Source organism: Polypterus senegalus, chromosome 6 (genome assembly GCF_016835505.1).
Source record: "Polypterus senegalus isolate Bchr_013 chromosome 6, ASM1683550v1, whole genome shotgun sequence".
Classification (NCBI taxonomy): domain Eukaryota; kingdom Metazoa; phylum Chordata; class Cladistia; order Polypteriformes; family Polypteridae; genus Polypterus; species Polypterus senegalus.
In genome coordinates this window covers 130,502,057-130,520,271 of record NC_053159.1, presented here as the reverse complement: position 1 = coordinate 130,520,271, position 18,215 = coordinate 130,502,057, and the positions used below count along the sequence as shown (strand labels likewise).

General features: G+C 36.1%; 1 protein-coding gene across 2 annotated transcripts in view; it reads left to right on the top strand.

The window, feature by feature from the left end:
- Positions 1 to 11,745, top strand: part of smg6 (SMG6 nonsense mediated mRNA decay factor) — a 529,891-nt gene extending 518,146 nt beyond the window's left edge. For both annotated transcript variants that reach the window (XM_039757209.1, XM_039757208.1), the window contains 3 exons: positions 7,108 to 7,319; positions 7,412 to 7,493; positions 7,789 to 11,745. In XM_039757209.1, the coding sequence (XP_039613143.1) occupies positions 7,108 to 7,319; positions 7,412 to 7,493; positions 7,789 to 7,919 (425 nt within the window). In that variant the 3' untranslated portion in view covers positions 7,920 to 11,745. The remainder of the gene's footprint in view (positions 1 to 7,107; positions 7,320 to 7,411; positions 7,494 to 7,788) is intronic.
- Positions 11,746 to 18,215: the final 6,470 nt, after the last annotated feature.

Here is an 18,215-nt window from a genome sequence, read left to right as displayed (position 1 = left end):
TTACTTGAATTGAGGCAGATAACTCCTACCACATCCCTAATCTTAACTATTATGTAACCAGGCATATCACATAAAATCACTGAAGTATAATGCAAAGCAACAACCTCCTCAATGGAGTGGAGTTCTAGAGGTTCACAGCTTGTCTCTATTTTTGCTGTTTCATAAATCGTCAAATTCACATTGTTGACACCTGTTGTGATTAATTTTCCATTAACAAGAAAAGAGATGTTTTCAAGTCAACACCAGTCAGAAGCGCAGAAAAGAAATGGGGGGGAAAAAAGCATGAAGAATAACTATTACTGCACTTGCAGTTGTGTTTACAAATCTAAATTTTAACATTGTGTGTAATAGTTTTGATATTGAGCATTTAATGAAAATTATCAGACATTACAGTACCTAGCTGACACATGGCTTGAATTATTTGATACCACCATACAGACCTCAAACCCTACAAACATTGTTATAGGCTGCTAACGTTAGTCAACATATTAAGTGCGCTAAGTGTTGTTGCATTGTAGGCACATTTGTAAATTTCACCAAGACACATTCTCTTTTACTTACTATTTAGTTATTGGCTGAATTGTAGAAAAGCACAACGCAAGTAACTTTGACAAACAAAAAGAGCAATTAGCTCAGATTAATTTTGGTCCATTTTACTGGCAGCTAACATTACTAATTTTGTCAATATCTTATTACTATCTTCTGTCATTGTAGAGACCAAACAAAGTTTAGACAAATTCATATGTGTTGTTGATACATGTTTATTTTAAATATTCAGGTTCATTTTGACCCTATATTTACTGGATTAAGTTTATTAAGCTTGTTCAGCAGTAGTATTAGTAGTAGTAGCAGAAGTAGTTGTGTTTTATATTTTTATCTTTATTATTAGTAGTAGAGGTAGTATTAAAATTGTTTCTGTAGATGCTGTATCATATCACAAGTGATACTGTTGACCATATCAAGTAACAAAGAGCACCTTGATACCCTGGATCATCATTATTATTAATAATAATTAGGCCTTCATTTATAAAAGAAACAAATCAATTGGCGTTTCATTGCCATTAATACTATTGAAGTCCAAATCTGTGGCATTCCTTCCGGATTGCAGCAACCGTTCCAGTTACCAGTTTTTCAGAACTTAAGCTCATCAAAACATAGTTGAGGTCATCTATGGCACAAGAATGTATAGTATATAATCGGCTTGGCTATGATCAACTTCAACTAAGACCTCGCTTAGAAACTGTTGTGACTTTGCCAATGCAACGAAGAGACTGAAGAAACCCCTAAACGTTCACTTTCAAGTTTTGATTCTTATAAAAAATGTTTTGGTATTTGATGTTGAAAGGTATTGTTAAATTTGTGATATGTCAGACTTTGTTTATTTATTATGTATTTATACATTTATTGTTCAAATTAAAGCTATTAAAAAGAAATTGTAATGTAGTGGAATCTGCCTAGAGCCCTAGTTCGACTAAGGGTGCCACTGCTTGTCTCGGTTAGGTTTTTGTGGGTTATTTCTGTGGGTAGGGATTGGCTACATGGGGATGTGAATTATGTTTCAGAGCCTCGTAACTTATGGTTATATTGGGTAATGAAGTTATGGCTATATGGAATAGTCTTCCACCCAGCTCTTTATCGTGCCCTTGGAATATAGTTAAATCACTCATTTGAAATGGAAAGAGTATGACACATGTAAATCTGCCCATAGTAGACCATCCACAATCAAAACTGAGTGATTGTGCAAAAAGAAAGCTGAGGCCACCAAGAAACCTATGATATCTCTGAAGGAGTTACAAGCTACATTGTCTTTAACTGGGAAGACTGTACATAACAAGTCACAGCTTTATGGGAAGAGCAACAAAGACTAAGCCACCATTGAAAAAATCTCATTTGACATCTCAGCTAGTGTTTTACAGGAGGCACTTGGGAAATTATGAAGTCGGCTAAAAGAAGGTGCTCTGGTATTGTAACACCAAAGTTTAACTCTTTGCCCAGAAATGAAATGTCTTGTTTGCTGAAAGTCAAACCCTGCTCAAATACCATTCCTGAGAAGTATGGTGGTGGCAGCACCATCTTGTTTTTTGGATCCTCCTCTGAGGCAGGTCAAACAATCAGGGACTACAAGCAAGAGCAGAGATTCATTAACCAAAATGAACAAGTAAAAAATAATTATCTTTAACGCCACCGATTCAAGAGATATCCAACAAACTCAGGTAAATCATTGCCACTCGAGATGACCATTAAATCCTTGACCTAAAGAGGTTACGGTTAGAGACTTTGTGAACATGCTTCCCAGCAAGTGGAGGAGGCATTATTGCAACAGGATCAGCAAAATGGCATCATGGTAAAATAGAGGTAATTTTTAAACTTTAAGTTTGATGAAACACAAAAACAAATGTCAGATATGGAATATCTGTGTGTAAAAACTTTATAATTGATATCTAGTTGGTCAGAAAGCATGCTAAAATTTGCATGGTCGAAAATCAAAAACCATAACAATAATATCCTAGAATGTCAGGGCTTACAATCCGTAACTTTAAATTGCTCACTCCCATTACTGATGGCAGTTCCAACCACTTACACTTTTCATGTACTGATGACTACTTACTCTACAAACCGGATTCCAAAAAAGTTGGGACACTATATACAGTAAATCGTGAATAAAAACTGAATGCAATGATGTGGAGGTGCCAACTTCTAATATTTTATTCAGAATAGAACATAAATCACGGAACAAAAGTTTAAACTGAGAAAATGTATCATTTTAAGGGAAAAATATGTTGATTCAGAATTTCATGGTGTCAACCAATCCCAAAAAAGTTGGGACAAGGCCATTTTCACCACTGTGTGGCATCTCCCCTTCTTCTTACAACACTCAACAGACGTCTGGGGACCGAGGAGACCAGTTTCTCAAGTTTAGAAATAGGAATGCTCTCCCATTCTTGTCTAATACAGGTTTCTAACTGTTCAATCGTCTTGGGCCTTCTTTGTCGCACCTTCCTCTTTATGATGCGCCAAATGTTCTCTATAGGTGAAAGATCTGGACTGCAGACTGGCCATTTCAGTACCCGGATCCTTCTCCTACGCAGCCATGATGTTGTGATTGATGCAGAATGTGGTCTGGCATTATCTTGTTGAAAAATGCAGGGTCTTCCCTGAAAGAGATGACGTCTGGATGGGAGCATATGTTGTTCTAGAACCTGAATATATTTTTCTGCATTGATGGTGCCTTTCCAGACATGCAAGCTGCCCATGCCACACGCACTCATGCAACCCCATACCATCAGAGATGCAGGCTTCTGAACTGAGCGTTGATAACATCTTGGGTTGTCCTTGTCCTCTTTGGCCCGGATGACATGGCGTCCCAGATTTCCAAAAGAACTTTGAATCGTGACTCGCCTGACCACAGAACAGTCTTCCATTTTGCCACACTCCATTTTAAATGATCCCTGGCCCAGTGACAACGCCTGAGCTTGTGGATCTTGCTTAGAAATGGCTTCTTCTTTGCACTGTAGAGTTTCAGCTGGCAACGGCGAATGGCACGGTGGATTGTGTTCACTGACAATGGTTTCTGGAAGTATTCCTGAGCCCATTCTGTGATTTCCTTTACAGTAGCATTCCTGTTTGTGGTGCAGTGTCGCTTAAGGGCCCGGAGATCACGGGCATCCAGTATGGTTTTACGGCCTTGACCCTTACGCACAGAGATTGTTCCAGATTCTCTGAATCTTCGGATGATGTTATGCACAGTTGATGATGATAGATGCAAAGTCTTTGCAATTTTTCGCTGGGTAACACCTTTCTGATATTGCTCCACTATCTTTCTGCGCAACATTGTGGGAATTGGTGATCCTCTACCCATCTTGGCTTCTGAGAGACACTGCCACTCTGAGAAGCTCTTTTTATACCCAATTATGTTGCCAATTGACCTAATTAGTGTTAATTGGTCTTCCAGCTCTTCGTTATGCTCAAATTTACTTTTTTCAGCCTCTTATTGCTACTTGTCCCAACGTTTTTGGGATTTGTTGACACCGTGAAATTTTGAATCAACATATTTTTCCTTTAAAATGATACATTTACTCGGATTAAACGTTTGATCTGTCATCTACGTTCTATTACAAATAAAATATTGACATTTGCCATCTCCACATCGTTGCATTCAGTTTTTATTCACAATTTGTTTAGTGTCCCAACTTTTTTGGAATCCGGTTTGTAGTTTTTGTAATGCTTCTTCCGATACCCCACATATCCTAAATATGATTAAGTCTTTTGAACCTTTTATCTGGTTATATAATAAACTGGGTGAAATCCTCCCTTATGAATATGAACAATGATATTTGTTGTTGAGCTGCTTCCCTTCACATCATACTTGGTATTGCCATGGCCTCTAAGAGTTGAATAAAGTTCCCTCTCTATTTTTCAATTTTAGTTTTATGTTATTAAGATTAATGTTGTTCCTCATTTTAATTGTATTCGATCCATATTACCTTTTCATTCTCCCACCAAGAACTAGTAGACAGTTAAATCACTGCTTTCTAACTCTTTATGAAATGACAAAGGAACATTAAAGTTAAGCACTCCACTTTAGCAAGATTTAGACAGAGTATAGGAGTGCCTGTCCCTGACCTTAAATTCTAGCATTAGGTGTTCACCCTGCACCCTGTCTGACTCTGGTGCTGTCCCCCTTGGCATCTACCTGCATTACTCCTTATGGTATCTAATTTGGCTGTCACTATATCTTTGTAAGATTTATTATCAATCTTTTTTAAACAAAAATAATCAAGGCTGTCTTTAAGAACAGTGATGTCTTAAATATTGATTTAAGGCATCACATTAAGAAATTATTTACCCCTACTATGAAATTGCATATCTGTACTCCCATTCTCCAAAAAACCTGCCCTCATAATTATCAGTAAGCTATGCAATTTTCCTGTCTGGAATCACCATGACATCCTTCTTCTTTTTCACTTGTTAGACTAAATGTACCTTATGCTGCAGTGTTTTACTTGGAATTTCTATTAATGCTCAGGAAATGTGACATCATAAAGGATGTCCAAAATATACATTAGTTTATTTAGTGGTGCGCTTAATGCTTTTCTTGCTTAATTTTGTATTACCCTTCATCTTGTTACCTTGTTGGTTATGACTTTGCTCTTCTGTTCTCTTTTGGGGTGGGATGAAGCGAAATGGGGGAGATAATGGGCCCTGTGTGGATCATGTAGCTGTTTCAGTTTTCAGCTAACCAGTTCTGAGTTGCTGCAGTATTTTATCAAAAATTGGATAATAGAAAACTGGTTTATTACCTAATTAGCAAATATTTAACAAAGAGTATTTTAAATGGTAATGTATAAGAGTTCTATATCATTACACCTTCAGTTATAGGACATTATTAGTTTAAGCACTTCTGCTGGAAGATTTAACTTTAATTCAAGTTCTAATTGTAATCTATGTGGATTGAATGACAGTTGTATTTATGGCTTTTTATGAATTTAGATATGCCAATTTTTGTGTAAAAGCGGGAACAATGATGACTAGGATTCTATAGAAACAGTATTTAGGATCACAGATCTACTACCTAAATGGTGGTGGTATCAGTCACTAATGGCATATTCTTGCAATATTTTGAAGATACCAAGGTCCTTTCCTTTTAATTTAAAGACTATAGTTCATGAAATTGTAGGTCTTTCCGAAAAATCAACTAGCCGTTTTTAATAGCTACCCTATTTAATGCACAACACAAACCAGTAGTCGGGAGAATATAACCTGTAACAGCCAACATCATCTGCATTGCTAAAAAAAAGGATATTACTGATGTCAAAAATTAAAGGTACTCATGGAAGTGTTTAAATTTGACTTCAATGTTTGATACCTTGGCTCCTGTGAGACATTTTACTTTTCGATGACCTATGTAAATCATCAGTGAAATCCACTGAATTTACAGCATGAGTTACCTTGGTGCAATATACTAAGAATCCATTCTGGGTCCAAAATAGTAAAGATTATGCAGAGTGCCTGCTTTTTGTCCTCATAATCTCTATTCTGATTCAAATGCTCAATGTCCAAAAAATTTTATTTTGATGTTAAATTTAATTATATCAGATGTTGAGTAAAGAATATGGTATAGAGAAATGGCCACTTTTATGGGTGCTATTTGTTTAATCATAGTAAATGTAAAGAATTATTATATCTAATTATTATGACTCAGATGATCATCACATTTTATGGGACATTCTTATAGGCATCTAGAAAATTGCAAAGGTTTTAGAAAACTGTCTATTTATCTTCTGGTTGTAAGATTTCTTGAACAGTACTCCAGTATATGTATGTTTCCCATTAAATAAAAATTAATTTAACACTTCTGACAAATTAGCTATTGCTTTGTAGCAAGGTGCTATGTTTATATACTAGAAGACTCTGCATTTTGAACTTCATTTACTCAGTTAATACTAAATCAAGGATGACCATCAATAAAAAAATTTAGTAATTTGGGCAAAGTGATGAAGGCATGAAAAAGGACTTTTTCATATAGAAAGTATTGGTAGTTGCACATTCTGGTAATGTAGTGCATTTTGTAGTGCGAGATGTGTGAGGTACAATTCAAATTGCTCTGAAATGCTGTGTTGTTTTTTCGAGTAGTGCTAGAGATTTATCAAAACACATTTCTGCTTTGTTAAATTTACCAAAAGAAATGCTACTTTCACTTTTTAAATTCTTTTAAAAGAAATGAAAAACGACCTTCCTCCTCGTTGTTGCTGGAGCTCAGCAATTAAGTGGTCAGAGGAAACTTTTGAGCAGAGTGTCATTAAATGCATAGTAAGTTGGTAGAATGTTCTTTAAGGAACACTCCTTAAATGGGAAGCACTCATCCAGAAAGATGTATAAAAAACGCAAGTAGCACAAACTGATGCCTATGATGAGAGGTGCTTCTTGAAACTGTTTAAGAACTCTGTAGTGCATATGATGTAAGGTATGTAAGGACACTTACTCTACAAGAAAATAAACCATTTTTATTACAATTACATGTTCAATTTTTGTTACCAAACATTATTTTATACAGTGGTATGAATGTAATTTCTGAGTGCTAACAAAGTAACTGCCTTGTTTCATTAGTGATCACTGAGCTCGATGGGTTGGTGAGAGGCCAGGAAACGGAGTACCGCACAGGAAGTCATGCCCGCCAGGTACAGGAACGAGCACGCAAAGCGGTCCACTTCCTAGAGAGCAAGTTTGAAGCCAGGGAACCCTGTCTGAGAGCACTGACCAGTAGAGGAAATGAACTGGAGTCAATTGCCTTCCGCAGTGAGGATACCTCAGGACAACAGGTACTTGGAAGGAGGAGGGTGCAATGCAGTGTAATGTTCAATTTGCCCCATTGTAAGGAAAAATCATTATCATTTGGTTGTTCTTTTTCTAGGGAAATAATGATGATCTTATTTTGTCCTGTTGTCTCCACTATTGCAAAGACAAAGCCAAGGACTTTATGCCCACTCAGAAAGGTAAGGTTTTTGGATAAATTAAAGAAAATGCATTTAGCTACACATTTCTAATTCATAGTCTTCCCAAATGAAGTCTGCCCTAGAAGACATTGCCAACACAAACACTATTTATTACAGATCATAATAGTAGACTGCATGAAGATATTCTCATTCAGCAGACACACAAATATAATTCACTTGATGAAGGATGTTTTGCATTAGTCAGGTTTAGTAATACTGTATATTAAAGCACCAGATCCATTTCAAATTTGACTGTTTTACTTAGTTGTCTTAATTATTTCATGTCTTATTCCAGATGAGCCAATTCGACTACACAGAGAGGTTGTCTTACTGACAGATGACCGAAACCTCAGAGTAAAGGCACTAACCCGTAATGTGCCAGTCCGGGACATCCCTGCTTTTCTCAAATGGGCCAAAGTAGGCTGAAGAGTGGCCAAGCAAAAAACAGCGATGTGAGGCAAAATGCAAGAAACTAAATTCCTGGGAATGAAATGCTCAAAACGGTGGCAGAAAGAAAGAGATAGGGAGAAAAATAAGGTTGTTGGTTTCTAGAAGTGGGTACCTGTCATAGGGTTTTTTGCTGTGATTCTCAGATTAAAAGAGGGCTGAATTGGACTACAGTTTGGATCACAAGCAAATAATGAAGATTTGTGGCCAGAAATCCACACTGATATGTGGACGCAGCCACTGGTCAGTGACCCATAGAAAAGACAGCAGTTTAGGAAAAGAGTATGCTGTGTTTCATGGAGCTAAGGGAAGCAGCAGATCATATCTTTTCAAGTTTTTGTTTCTTTGCCTTTTTCCTTTTTGATGAAAATGTCTGCCAGGCCATTAGCAGAGTACCTTTTAGAATTTATTTTTTCATTCTTAGATACCTTTTACCTTCCTACAGCATCATGTGGTAGAGTGTTTAATGAAAGTCACAAAAGTCTTCTCTGTGACACGACATGATTTGAGGCTAAAATTAACATTAGTGATTATAACTAACTAGCATTGTATTGACATCCAGATCTGAATGATGGCATGATACTGCAGAGTAGAAGGAAAAAATAAATCAAGACCCAAAATCTGTTGAACTGATAGTAATGTTTATATACAGGAGAGGTAACAGGATGGTTAATGAAGTTATTTGATGAGCTGAGGAACTAAGAAAAATCTTAATCTTTTTTTCAAGTGCAAAATGATAATTTCATTATACATATGTGGGTTTCCTTTGAAATTATTTTTCTTCAGGATAGAAGCAAGTGTTCCAAGGGCCTAACTACTACAGTAGGTTCATCTGTAATTGCTCATATTAATTGTAACATGCATTTCTAAAGTATTTTTCACCAATATATGTATATTTACCTTTCCCCATCATGCCTATTTTTACATCTTGGTATCATATCTTTCACTGCTTTAACCTCATTACCTTAACTTTGCTTGATATCAACCAGAATTGTCAATTTTGGCCTGTATTGGCTTGACCATGTTACTTACCTCATCCTGAATTGAGCCTGTGTTGTAATTACATTGTATTTCCTATCTATCTTCTACCTACTAATCTTAATTTCTGTCCCGACATACCTACAACATCTGTTTAGGCTTGGTTTTTTAAGCACGTCATTTCCAGATTTTATCTGCTCTATTTACTGTCAGTTAGTTGTATTATGATTTTTTTTCTCTATTTAAATTTTTGCTATTACACCATTTCAAAATATCCATACAACATTTGGCCTGAGTTTCCTCAAATGCTGAGCAAAAAAACTGCCAGTGAATAGCAGGTTTCTTTTGGCCCTGCCTAAACTGTTAGTGGCAGGCATTTATTAAACACTTACTCAACCCATCAACAGTGTTACAGGTTTAATATACTGAAAATCTTTCAAGACAACAGAGTAATGTCAGCAGGGTGTATGTTTATTTGAAGGAAACTTTAATATATTCTGGTTTTATAAAACCCTTCTGGGATAACCAGGTGTTGAAATTAATTTCATTAGGTACCCACAAGCAACACAATAGTTTTCTGTAAAAGCAAAAAAAGTAAATTTTGCCTCACTGAAAAATATATATGAGACTGTAAAAATGCTGTGATGGTCTCTTTTTTGTATGATTTTGATGGGCTGATATAGACCCTAATATAGGGTTGTTTTTTTCCACTGTTTCTGTTTAAGAATAGTGAAGTACAAGCATTTTCATTTTTTAATAATGTGGAATGATTTTTCAGTTAAAGGTAATGAGTCAACCATTCCAGCCTCAGTTGCTTATACTGTATTGAGGTTTCAGCAGTAAATGTGATATGCTCACATCTGAACATGATTCTCAGCTGAACCATTTCTTACATGGCTGCAATATTGTCAGTGTTCTAGGAGGTTAAGAAGTTGATTTGCTAGTCCTGCTCTTACATTCCACATGCCAGATTGTGCTAGAACATTATTTTCTGCATTTCCATTATTTGACATTGGCAACACCTGATGCATAGTTTGACAACTTGAGTAGCAACTGGTTTGTATGTAGGTATTTGACTTTTTCCAAAAATTCTTAATGACATTCAACATGTTTAGTTTTAACACATCTTCTTTTGAGACCTGAATATTCCTAGATTTCTTCAGCACACAATAAGTAACAATCACATCAAATGCCAAAGCTAAAAATATAAAAATTATAATAATTTATTCTTTGACTAACTGTACTTGCCTTTGAACCATGTGTCACACAGGGAGTTCATTTTATTCTTGGGGCAAATCAGATTAGTTGTATCCAAGACCTTTGGCATTTACAAGCTTACATGCTGCACAATACTAGTAGTAATGAGTCAAGATACCTGGAGCTGACATAGTCTGTACCCTAGGGTGCATGGTCTCTTAAAGCAGGACAGCCTGGTTGGTAATTCAAAATGGGCTCATCACTGACTGTCACTCAAGTAAGAGTGTAAAATATTTAGCTATATTAACAACAGCAATGCATGCCATTTGACTCTAGTGAAATATTTAAACCTTTGTGTCTAACTTTAAACAGTTAAGTCTTTGTCGGAAGAGAGGCAAACATTTTTCAGTTTTCTAAAAATCTTTGTCCCAAAGGATGTTGAGTGAGCTTAGCTATGTCTTCACTGGTAGAAGGTCTAAGCACTTCTGTAATATAAACAAGAGGTAATCAATAGTCAGGGGAAATATGCCTTGTTGCAGTTTCATATGCTCAAAGTTACATGTTGGAACTTTGAACAGTACCAGAAGATTGGTTTGAAAAATAAAAGGGGGAGAGAATGTTATATTGAACTTTAGAAACCTAAAAAAAAAAAAAATAAGCTCTTTTATAATATGATTTTCTCTTTAAGTATTAGTTAATTTATAATCAACTACTTCTTTCTTTGACCTTGTGACAAGCCTTGTATAGATACTTCTTAATCAAGTTCTTTTTGTACTTTCTTTGTGTGTTTCCTATGTTTTTTTTAAATATTGGCTCTAAAAAGAGTTTCTTTTTTTTAGGATTGGTCTGGAGAACAGCAGTCTTGTAGTGTCACTTCATTCCTTTGACATGAAAGAATTTTAAATTTGACTTCTGTTGTAGAATGTTTTACCTATAACCTATACACATAATTGAGTATGAAAAATCAGCATGTTAATCTTTTGGATCTAGGCACCCTTTTTCCATTTTTCATACTAAGGTTTGCGTGCCATAAATATTTTCTCATAGGTGGAATTATTACACTTTTTTTTTATATTTAATAAACAGGTCTAAAATATGGTCATTTTAGATACTAGCTCAACCTCTCTAATTCAGATTTAAGCAGTCAGCCTAAATAGTATTAAATTTAGCATTTATATATTACATTTTGAAAACCTCACCCATAACTAGATTGTTAAAAAACAGTTGTGGTGCAAAGTTGCAACAGTGTTTTTAAGGGGTTGTGTGGGGGTGGTTGGAATTGTCCTTAGTTGCCATCCTAAGACTGGGTCTTACCATGTAGCAAAATCTATGCCTTTATGTGCATTGTAGGAAATGTTTCTAAATTATTCACAAGATTTGATTTTTGGACTGATCTTTTTCAACTTAAAGTAATTTTCATTTTAAAATGTGTTAAGGTTCTCTGCAAATACAGTACATATAATGGTCAGCAATCAGTCTTCCAAAGATCTACATCGCTGCAAGGTTCCCCCAGACCACCTGATACTGTTTTAAAAATGTCATTTTAAGAATTGTATATAAAGCATTTTCTGTTTATTTACTGTTTTAATCTTCCTCACCCCTTTAATTAAAGAAGGTGAATTTCATCTTCCATTGTGTGATGTATAGTTTTTTTTTCAAACAGTGAACTTTTTAATAGTGCTGGTTTGTTTGTTTAGTTCTATATGTATGTAGTATTTCTTCAGAAAAGGAGTGCAAATTATTTTATCATCATGTTGTTATTTGAATATTACTGAAATTATATTGACAAATGAATTACAGTATTCTTTATTGCATTCCCCACAAATTAACAAGAACAGTTTATGGAAGATAAAGAAAAGAAAAGAAACCTCTTGAGGCCTGACTGCTTACTTTTAATAGTTTCAGTGCCCTCACATTTTTCCTTAATTTACCCCTCTGCCCCACAGTTTAAAATTACAAATCAGACATGATTAAAGAGCACATTGCAGACTTTCATTTAAGGGTATTTGCATACATTTTGGTCACAACTTGTACAAATGACAACACTTTTTATACATGGTACCTCAATTTCAGGGCACCATAATATTTGGACAGTTGGAATCACAGGTGTTTGTAATTACTCAGGTCTCAGGTGTGTTTTTTTTTTTTTTGCTTTATTAGTGCACACATAAGATACCTGGACTTGCTTGTACCTACAGACTTCCTATGGAGTCTGTAGTTGCCATTGTTCAATATGAACTGTGCCAGTGAAAGTCCGAGAAGCCATTATAAGGTGAAAAAACAAGGAAAAAGTAATTAGAGACATTGGTAAAACCTTAGGATTAACTAAATCAACTGTCTGAAGTATCATTAAGAAGAAAGAATGCATTAGTGAGATCTGTAATTGCAAATGGACTGGTAGGCCAAAGACATCCACTGCTGATGACAGAAGAATTCTCACTATGGTAAAGAGAGAGCCCCAAATGCCTGTCCAACAGATCAGAAACAGTCTTCAGGAGGCAGATAGAGAGCACGCTTATCTTCATTGATGATGTTCTAGAAAATGTTTCCAAACTCACTAGATGACGTTTCATCCTACAACAAGATAATAATCCCAAACATAATAATTTGTATTCCATAAAGGTAGTGAGGTTGGAGTCTTAATCCCACCTTAATTATGTGACAACTAAGCCTCTGTTTCTTAAACAGATGTAGTTGTCACTTATTTTGTCTGAACTTTTAAAAACGTTTAACAGTTCATTCTTTTGCTCAAGTATATTAGTGAGCACATCATGTACAACCAAATAATGAGCATGTAACACATTGTACTTGCCCTTAGCCAAGTTTTCACACTTTTCATGATGTTTCTACTCCATGAACTGTTGCATATAATGTTATACTATTAAGAACAGCTTGTCAAATACCAAAAAAAAGTACTTAAGCAAGTCCAAAGTCTTGATATTTAATTGTCAAAAAGGAGTCAAAACCAATGGAAGGCTGTAGTCATGCTTTCATTTTTGCCTGTACTCGCTTTGAGAAAGTTCACTGCCCTCAGAAGCTAGTTATTTACCAAGTTAATAAAATCTACACACATATGAAACACCGACCGGTATTAGTCCACCAAGGATTCAGGAGGCAGATAGAGAGCACGCTTATCTTCATTGATGATGTTCTAGAAAATGTTTCCAAACTCACTAGATGGCATTTCATCCTACAACAAGATAATAATCCCAAACATAAGGCAACCCAGGAGTTTTTCAGAGCTAAAAAATGGAAAATGCTTGAATGGCCAAGTCAGCCACCTGATTTAAATCCAGTTAAGCATATGCTGAAGATAAACCTTAAGGGTACCTGCCCCCGAAACAAGTAGATACTGAAAATAGCTGCATTAGAGAGCATCACCAGAGAAGATGTTCAGCACATGGAAATATCTGTGAATCACAGATTTCAATCGGTCATTGCATGCAAAGGATATTGCTGTGTCCCATATATTATGGTGCCCTGGAATGTGGGGGCACATGTAGAAAATGTGTTGTCTTTTCTATATGGTGTGACCAAAATGTATGCAAATACCTAAATAAATGTCTGCAATGTGCACTTTAATCATTCAAAGTAATCATCTTTATCCCATCTCGTACTGGGTAACTTAACAGAAATCGACAGAGCATGCTTGGTAAACTAGCTATTCATTGAGTACTACAATAAAGTAATCCATATACAATGGAAGTGTTCTAAGAAAAAAAATGTAAAAAGATTTAAGACAGCCATATTGATCTATTAGTTCCCCCTTCAGGATTTCACATGTTGGTAATTTGTGTCACAGCATATTCTGGAGATGTGACCCAGCACCATACCAATTATTTGATATTACTTGATGTTTTAATACTCTCCATATACACTTTCTATAGCAAAACTGAAGATAGGACCTCAACAAACATTGCTAATAATTTGGAATATCTATCACTGTTGTGTTTTCTTGCCCTATCCTCAAAACATGAGTGCCCTTAGAAAAATTCTGTTTGCAGAACTTTCTGTGAATTACAAAATTAATGAATTAACTCATAAGAAATAGGTAAATAGTATTTAAAAGCATTATAGAAGACAATGAGGCAGCTGCTGGAGATGAGATGCATGAAACAAAGCCAAACCCGAACGAGGGACCCTTTTAAGGTTTTTAACTTTATTTAGCAGCAAAACAGTCCGTTGCATATTACCCTTTTACCACAAAGTGACATTACTCTTATAAAAATGTTTAATTCATGCACGTTAACTGTGATATCAAAATAAAAGTTGAATGAAATCTAGTAGATGCTCAGTCTACATCTAGGCACCGCAAGTAACCTTTTTACAGAAGATCTGTTTTTTGAGTTTTGCCTCTATAAGCTTTTTTGCCAATTATTAATGTTAAAATTTGGCCACTGGCTTGTTACTCTAGAATGTTTAGTGAATTTTAAATTGAGACTATGCTGCTGTCATCGCAAACCTGACCTTCGGCTTGACTGAAAGCAAACTTAAAAGATGTCACAGGGTGAGCAATGAGGATCTGAAGGCAACCTTGCCTCTACAACATCTGGAAATGTAAGATGCTTTGAGGAATATACAGTGGAATTTATTAAACATTCCTATTCTTTGCTGGTACCACTGTGATCACTACCACCTAAGAAGCTATCTCACTGTAATCGAGGAGCATCTTTTCCAAAGATGGCAAGGGTGAAGATCCCAAGCCAAAATAAAAGGGGAAATAATTTTTTAAGTTGAAAGATCTTTCACATCTCATGGCAAGTTGCAGCAAGTTCAGGTATTGTGGCATTTTGGGTACTTCAAAGAACCAGCCTAAACCTCCTAATTCAGATGCTGTTTAATGCTGGATGGATTACATCTGACGTCAAAAGATGGAGTGGAAAGTAGCAGGGTGTCTGGAGACTAACGTGAATACGATATGCTAAAAATCAAGCACATCACAATTAAAACTGTTATGCATTATCCAGACTTTGAAATGCTGTGTGAAGTCAGGTGACAGAAATGATTCATTCCCTTATCAGCACTATAAACACCAGAGACATTCTAAAAGATTTTTAAAGGCATGCTCCTTTTATGGACATAGCAAGCTAGACCTGCTGTATTCAAATATTAATGCCTTTAAATGTAAACATCTGGACAGGTCTCACAATCTTATTGCCTCCTACATGCCTGTTATTGACAGCAGCAGCTCTTCATTATTTAAGCAAGGACACATTGTGTGTGCTTGGGAGGGCTGTTGTTTGTTTACTATATACTCTGCGTGTGTGTATGGCGTATATATATGTGTGTGTATGTATAATATATATATATATATATATATATATATATATACATACACAGTGTGTGTGAAAACTATTTGCCCCTTCGTGATTTCTTATTCTTTTGCATGTTTGTCACACAAAATGTTTCTGATCATCAAACACATTTAACCATTAGTCAAATATAACACAAGTAAACACAAAATGCAGTTTTTAAATGATGGTTTTATTATTTAGGAGAAAAAATCCAAACCTACATGGCCCTGTGTGAAAAAGTAATTGCCCCTTGTTAAAAAATAACCTAACTGTGGTGTATCACACCTGAGTTCAATTTCTGTAGCCACCCCAGGCTTGATTACTGCCACACCTGTTTCAATCAAGAAATCACTTAAATAGGAGCTGCCTGACACAGAGAAGTAGACCAAAAGCACCTCAAAAGCTAGACATCATTCCAAGATCCAAAGAAATTCAGGAACAAATGAGAACAGAAGTAATTGAGATCTATCAGTCTGGTAAAGGTTATAAAGCCATTTCTAAAGGTTTGGGACTCCAGCGAACCACAGTGAGAGCCATTATCCACAAATGGCAAAAACATGGGTGAACCTTCCCAGGAGTGGCCAGCCGACCAAAATTACCCCAAGAGCGCAGAGACGACTCATCCGAGAGGTCACAAAAGACCCCAGGACAACGTCTAAAGAACTGCAGGCCTCACTTGCCTCAATTAAGGTTAGTGTTCACGACTCCACCATAAGAAAGAGACTGGGCAAAAACGGCCTGCATGGCAGATTTCAAGACGCAAACCACTGTTAAGCAAAAGAACATTAGGGCTCATCTCAATTTTGCTAAGAAACATCTCAATGATTGCCAAGACTTTTGGGAAAATACCTTGTGGACTGATGAGACAAAAGTTGAACTTTTGGAAGGCAAATGTCCCGTTACATCTGGCGTAAAAGGAACACAGCATTTCAGAAAAAGAACATCATACCAACAGTAAAACATGGTGGTGGTAGTGTGATGGTCTGGGGTTGTTCTGCTGCTTCAGGACCTGGAAGGCTTGCTGTGATAGATGGAACCATGAATTCTACTGTCTACCAAAAAATCCTGAAGGAGAATGTCCGGCCATCTGTTCGTCAGCTCAAGCTGAAGTGATCTTGGGTGCTGCAACAGGACAATGACCCAAAACACACCAGCAAATCCACCTCTGAATGGCTGAAGAAAAACAAAATGAAGACTTTGGAGTGGCCTAGTCAAAGTCCTGACCTGAATCCAATTGAGATGCTATGGCATGACCTTAAAAAGGCGGTTCATGCTAGAAAACCTTCAAATAAAGCTGAATTACAGCAATTCTGCAAAGATGAGTGGGCCAAAATTCCCCCAGAGCTCTGTAAAAGACTCATTGCAAGTTATCGCAAACGCTTGATTGCAGTTATTGCTGCTAAGGGTGGTCCAACCAGTTATTAGGTTCGGGGCAATTACTTTTTCACACAGGGCCATGTAGGTTTGGATTTTTTTTTCTCCCTAAATAATTAAAACCATCATTTAAAAACTGCATTTTGTGTTTACTTGTGTTATATTTGACTAATGGTTAAATGTGTTTGATGATCCTGTTCTCGTCTAGATTGTTCTAATTCTAATTCTAATCAGAAACATTTTGTGTGACAAACATGCAAAAGAATAAGAAATCACGAAGGGGGCAAATAGTTTTTCACATCACTGTCTATATATATATATATATATATAGTGCATATATATAATATTTATATTCTATTGTGCTTCTGTAAAGTTTCATTTTTCCTTGGGGTCAAATAAAGTCTATTTATTGTAATAAAAGACAGAACAAGGAAAAAGGTTTGGGTGATCCACCACGTATATTGACAAGCAACACGAATAAATGCGGAGTAGTCACCAAAGACTGAGTCCCGACCAACTAACTGAGGAATAAAGGGTATAGGGTTTTTATAGTGGCTGTGCAGGAACAGGGGTTCTGTGCCGGGAATGGCGGAAGTGAGGTCAGTAGGAGGGTGTGGTCTGGAGAGGAGGACGGAAATTGGTGCTGGTTATTTGGGTTTCCTTTCTGCTGATCTGTGGAATAGGGAGAAGAGAAGTTAGTGCACTTTACCAGTCCTCAAACTGTCATCTTACCCTCAATTAAGCCCTTTGATTGCATCCCATGTGTGACACTATCCATCTATCTATCCAATGTCAAACTCATCAGTTTGTAACATTCGTTATAATACACAAACAAAAAAGAAAGGTGAAGTTGGACCCTACTTAAAGTTTAGAACCTTTTTATACTTTCATTCAAGTACCTGATTTATTATTTACATATGTGATGTTCATAATTTTTGAGTATATTTGGGTATCTAGAGGGGGTGTATTCCATAAAGGTAGTGAGGTTGGAGTCTTAATCCCACCTTAATTATGTGACAACTAAGCCTCTGTTTCTTAAACAGATGTAGTTGTCACTTATTTTGTCTGAACTTTTAAAAACGTTTAACAGTTCATTCTTATGCTCAAGTATATTAGTGAGCACATCATGTACAACCAAATAATGAGCATGTAACACATTGTACTTGCCCTTGGCCAAGTTTTCACACTTTTCATGATGTTTCCACTCCATGAACTGTTGCATATAATGTTATAGTATTAAGAACAGCTTGTCAAATACCAAAAAAAAAGTACTTAAGCAAGTCCAAAGTCTTGATATTTAATTGTCAAAAATGAGTCAAAACCAAAGGAAGGCTGTAGTCATGCTTTCATTTTTGCCTGTACTCGCTTTGAGACAGTTCACTGCCCTCAGAAGCTAGTTATTTACCAAGTTAATAAAATATACACACATATG